The following is a 6,000-nucleotide window of genomic DNA, read 5'->3' on the forward strand; positions in this document are numbered from 1 at the left end:
AGCCACCCAGGTAGCCCTAAAGAAAAATTCCAAAGAATTTAACATCTCTCATGCCACATAGAGCCTCTGTCTTCACACATTCCTATTTGAGGTGTATTAATTACAGTCTATAAAAATATAACCATGTATAATGAGAGGCACTGAATTCACAGATCCAAATTTATAAAATTTTCGTCTGTCTGCTTTGTTGGATAAGCATCATTTAGCTGCAATAGCCAGTTTTTCTTTGGTTTTTAAGTGGCCAGCAAGGCAATTCTCTTCTGGGGGATAATAAATTCTGACTGTAACTATAGGAAGTCACAGTACTGGGATAAAGACCTATATAAAATTTTGTTTAGCCCTTTACAATGATCAGGAAAAGAATCTTTATAACTAGTTTATCATCATACAGATTATAAAACAGAAATCCTAAGAAGTTTAACCATTTGCCTAAAGTCATTTGTCTTACCAGTGGTAAAACAGAAATCAGAGTTTAAGTCTTCAAAGGCAAGATCCTAGGATCTTTCCATTATAGTTGAGGCACTCCCCAGACATGGATGGAGAAGGCACATGCAGTGGGGTTCAATGGACCACGCAATAAAATATCCTCCAATATTTAGACCAGCTATTTGGGCAGGGATTTTTTTTTTTCCTCCAATGTTATTTATGGTGATGGAAGAATTTCAACCACTTATCATTAAAGAAAACATGTAACTCACAATTGCTATCTTCAAATCAGTAGTTAGACATAAAATTTAGCAATTTTAATTGGTTTGGCTGAGGCCTTCAGATTTCCATATGGTTTCTTTCCTTGTTTTATATTAAATGTAATTGACTTAGCACTTGACTTTTAAAGTCTTGGCAGAATCTATCAATTAAAAGCTATCTAAATTAGAATTATTCAAAGCACGCAATCCAAATTGAGCGATTTTAAAGACAAAATTTTAAAATGCTCTCTTCATAAATGCTATTTTCTATAAACTTGCATTATCACCCAGATGCAAACTTCATACAAACAAAAGAGGATTATTTTTTTTGGAATAACATAAGCTAACAAGAATTCTATTTGTTTCTTTTCAGAGAACTAACATGTGCCTAAAATGGCCTTTCTACACTGTTTGCAAGATGAATTTTTCCTATGTTACGATTTCTAAAACTGACAGCAGTCATAAAAACTCTCACAAACCATCTCAAAACTAAAATACAAGTACAACATCGATAAACATGGGACCAGGCCCATTAAACTGACAGCACTCTTCTAATTGGTCTTACCAAATATGCTGCACAATTGTTATTCAATATACCAGTATAACAGAGCATTACGTTGAAAAAAAATGATTACACATTGAAATAGATGTTCTTTCTCAGCCAGAGCCACCATTCTCTTCAGAAACTGTAAAAACCACACAAATACAATCAGAAATAGGAAAAATGCAAAGTGCATTCATTTCTATAGGCTGATTGAATTTGTTACAATTGTTCCTAAGGACTACTGCCCGTGTAATTATTTTCCAAATACTAAAGTCTTATCACACATGCTAAATGACAGAATAATTTATCAAACCCCAAGTGGTTGTTGATGGAATTTCCACACTTATTTGGTGTGAGTGAAAAGCCAGAATGCCTGGTGTCCCTGGGATTCTTGGAGAGCTTGTAATTCAAGTTAAAACTATTACAATTAATAAGTTATCATTTTAGGTATTGGGTAATGGAAACATATAGAACCATATGCCTTAGAACTCTGGTATCGAGATGCCATCTTTATAAATGATCATTTAAACTGTTAAGCATTAATAGATATTCCTCCCTGGCAAGAACATTAGATGACCTTACATCTATGGTATCTATTAGACATCTATTAGATGACCTTACAGAACAAATGACCTTACATATTAATGTCTAATTTCCTTATACTATTCTCCATCCTCATACAGTTGCACAGAAAACTTCTAACTTTTGGATTAGGAAATTTAACAATATGAAGGAGAATCTAACTCCCCTCCCCCATTTCCACGGATTATTTTATCGATTTCCTGCTATTTCCAAGTGTCTTCTTTTTTAGTGGCAAGAATGTGGAATTGCTAGAAGTATCCTTAAAGGAAACCTTGAAGGTCATCAAATCCCTGGCAATGAATGCCTTCATTCAACAAAGGGCACTGCCCTCCTTTGCCTGCAAACCCTTTAACATCAGCAAGATCCCCAGAGGGCTTGCACTTTAACTTGGTTGGAGCAGGTCACATTTCTAAAATATTTAGCCCTCTCAAATGTCCCTGGTCGGCAGCACTGAGTCACTGACGCCGCAGCGTTTCAGCCTAGATCGACCTCTTTCAGGTTTTCAATGGAATTATTCCATGTAATCCGATTTACACAGCCATTTAATCAAAGTGAGAAAGGAGATTACAGAGCTCACGTTTGTTTTGCAAAGCAAGGGTGCAAGGATCATCAATCCTACTGACTCTCAAAGTGACAGGATAGTACATCGTCTCCCTTTGGAGTGTTGGTCATTAACCTGATCTGTCTCCTGTGTTGTTTAAATAGGAAAGTTTAGGCTTTTTTTTTCTTTCTGAACTAGAAGGTAACGGTTTCTCCACCAGATCCCACCACTACTATCCACCTGAAGAGATGCTACTATAACAAGGAATTGGTCCTCACCCCCCCCCGCCCCCCCCCACCGCCCTTACATTCCACAAAGCAGAAGGCTTGTACAAGTCAAATAATTACATTATAACTTTTGTTGTCAGTCTTTAACATTTGCATTTCAACATCACAGTGTGCAGATCTCAGGTGTGGCGGCGTTCAATGCTCTGCCTATGAACCTGCTTTCGAGAGGAACCCGCGCTCCGCTTAGTCTTGGGCGGCTGCCCTGGAGACTGCACAAACCTCCTTTCTGCCAGGCAGCATCCCTTCCCCCCGCCCCCTGCCGACCTTTCCACACCTGTGCACTAAGCTCAATTCTTCCTACTTCCTTCTGAATGTGTACATTTCCCAGGCCTACATATCAATTTAAAGTAGGATACAAAGCAACTCATTCAGTAAAGCATTTTCTGCTCACGGATGCCTTCATTCTAAACTGACGATGTGGACACATTCTCAATTTCCTTTTTTCCCCACCACTTCCACCCCTTGGACACATTTCAGATAGTGCAGTCTCTGAGAGATCCTCTTGGGGGTGAAAGGGCAGTTTTACCCAACTCGCGGCAGTTACGCAGATAGATTCCTAAGGGGAGAAGTGAGAAGAGGTAAGAACCATAATGCAGAACGAACTGTGGGTGGGAGTACCTCGGCAGTCCTTTCCAAACGATAAGTCAAATATTTGCTTCAAGGGAAAAAAAAAAAAAAAAGTCTAATTGTACCCCTGGGCGGTGCTTTACCCACAGTGTTTATGTATAATGCACAACTGAGCAGCACTGGGAATTACCTCAATAACTATCATTAGAGGTGCCTATTAAAAACAAAACAAACGAACAACAACAAAAAAAACCCCTTCTCCTCTTTAATGGAAGAAGGTGGGTGCAGTGTGGTGGTATTACCCCATCTGTGGCTCTCTGGAAACTCACCCAGAGCCGCAAACCTGGCAAACGCCTCGCAGAGCGAAGTTTCCCGGGCTGGCCGGGCAGGGCAGGTTCTCCGCCCCGCCGAGCGCAGCTGCTAAGGAGCTCCCGTTGGCTTCGCTCCCGCGGCTGCACCCGAGTCCACACGAGCCCCACGCCCACTTGGGGGGCTGCACAAAAACCTGGGTTCGAGAGCGAGCGTGGTGCGCTGGGAGCTGTTTTGCAATCTCCCGGAATCCACGGGAAAACATCTCCCGTGCAAAGAAATGCCTTCTCGTGATAACTTAAAAAAACAAAAAACAAAACCCTCTCCGGCCAAAGAGCAGATCCTTCCATTTTACAGGAACTGCGGTTCCCGACTGACAGCTCCAAACTTAACGGCTGCGGCTCCAAACTTGACACCAGCTCTCTCTCATTGCTCCCACTCCTCCTCTCTCTGGCTCACCCGGCCACAGCCGCTCGGACGCGCACGCCACGCCCGCCTCCCTCGCACCCTCCTGGCTCGTGCGGCGGGCAGAGCCCCACTCGCCCCGGCAGCCGGTGCCGAGACAAGCCGGCCTCCCGCGAGCTCCGGGCGCGATTTCCTGGGAGACCCGGCGAGCTCCCGGCGCGCCCTACTCACTTGTGTCTTCTTCATAAGGAAAGGCAGCGCTGTGATCCAGTCCAGGCAGCGGTATGGCGACTCCGTTTAGATGTTCTGGAGCTCCAGCATATTGCACGAGCAGCGGCTGCAGATAGTCCACGCATTGGGTAGCCCGAGCGCAGCGCCCTCTCCCCGGCCCGTGCTTTCCCGCAGCGCTCCCAGTCCCGGCGCAAGGCGGCGAGTGAAGCCCCGGCCGGCGCGCCGCCAGCACTTTTATACAGGTCCCTCCCGCCTGCTCCGGACACGCCTCCTTCCCTTCCGGAGCCCCGGGGAAGCAAGACGGGGCAGGGGCGCGGCGGGGAGACCCGGGAGGGAGGCCGGAGCGCAGCGAATGCCCCCGAAGTTGAACAGGCAAGGGGCTTCCCCTGGCGTGGCAGCCGCGGGCGCACACCAAAGGGAAGCCGCGAGGGCGCTTCCCTCCGCGAGCTTAACAACCTGCAGCCGCCGCTCGCGCCGCGTGCCTGGCGCGGCGAGTCCCAGCTCGGCCTCTCTGCTCCGCCGGGGCTCACCTGGCACCGCCTGGGGATAGAAGCGCACTGGAGAGAGCTGGGAGGCCCCCCTTTTACACAGGCGTTTCGAGAGGAGTTCGCTGGGTGCCTAGCAAAGAATTCACCCCCCTCCCCGCCCCGCCCCGCCTTAGGGAAATTTAAAAAAAAGCTTAATTGGGATCTGTAGCAGGCCATTGTCTTACCTTCTATTTGCTTTAACAATTTCTTCAGTGAATGAATGAATATTTATAATTAAAAAAAATTTGTTGACTCAGGGTTAAGTATTGCTAAGGGAGATGCTATTTTCAGGATGGTTTGCTGTTGTTTCTTTAGAAATCAAAAAAATAAACATAAGAAAATAAATTAACATTAAAAGAGAAGGGATAGATTATTAAATGTGCGGGTCTCTAATAGCAAGTGTTTGAAAAGCTGTACTTTTTGAAAGCTGTTAGGGAAAGTTTTGAAGTAGGAAAAATAATGCAAAAACAGTGATAATAGCTAACACCATTATGTAATGCACTTAATTATATACCGGGTGCCATGCTAAGGACTTTTTGTAGATTATCTTGTTAAATCTTTTCTCAAACCTATTGTGTAGGTCCTGTCATTTTTATTCCCATTTTATAGGTGATGAAACAGAGGCTTAGGTCAATTTTCCCAAACCACATCTAGTAAATTGTACAGGTTAATTGGAATCCAGAGCCTTCTGGCTATATAGCCCTTAAAAAAAATACTTAGAACAAATATTTTATTGCCTCTCCAAAACCCTTCTATATTTGTTCTTATAACTGGAGACCATTAAAAAGCATTTTATTAATTTTTTAAAAGAAAATGATAACCAGACATAACACCAACAGTTTTTTGGAACAAGAATAATGTATAAATTTAGGAATTAGGTATTTTAATGAGAGGATTCCAAATTTGCATTAATTAGTTCAGTGTACTTTTGTTAAAAAATGAATATGCCAAACTTATAACCATTAGAGATCAAGAAACTAGGTAAAAGTTGAAGCTCACAGGGTGCCTGGGTGGCTCCGTTGGTTAAGATCTGACTTTGGCTCAGGTCACGATTTCGTAGTTTGTAAGTTCAAGCCCTATGTCTGGCTCTGTGCTGACAGCCTGGAGCCTGCTTCAGATTCTGTCTCCCTTGCTCTCTGCCCCTCCCCACTCACATTCTGTCTCTCTCTCTCTCTCAAAAATAAATAAACATTAAACAAAATTTTTAAAAAAGTTGAGGCTCACTGTGTTGGTTTTCTATGGATGCTGTAACAACCACAAGTTTAATGGCTTGAAGCAACACAAATTTATTATCTTACACATTGAAGGTCAGAAGTCCAAG

The 6,000-nt window shown here is 43.5% G+C and overlaps 1 protein-coding gene across 4 annotated transcripts in view; it reads right to left on the reverse strand.

Moving 5' to 3' along the window:
• KITLG (KIT ligand) overlaps nt 1–4,359 on the reverse strand; it is an 80,907-nt gene extending 76,548 nt beyond the window's left edge. For 2 of the 4 annotated variants that reach the window (XM_042992869.1, XM_042992870.1), the window contains exon 1: nt 4,153–4,357. Coding sequence is in view for 1 of the 4 variants with exons in the window: in XM_042992871.1 (XP_042848805.1) it covers nt 4,153–4,167 (15 nt within the window). In the remaining 3 variants the exon portion in view is untranslated. Of the gene's footprint in view, nt 1–4,152 lie in introns of all 4 variants that reach the window. The other 2 variants (XM_042992872.1, XM_042992871.1) reach the window with 2 other exon arrangements.
• Nucleotides 4,360–6,000: the final 1,641 nt, after the last annotated feature.

The sequence above is a fragment of the Panthera tigris genome, chromosome B4, assembly GCF_018350195.1.
Source record: "Panthera tigris isolate Pti1 chromosome B4, P.tigris_Pti1_mat1.1, whole genome shotgun sequence".
Taxonomy (NCBI): Eukaryota; Metazoa; Chordata; class Mammalia; order Carnivora; family Felidae; genus Panthera; species Panthera tigris.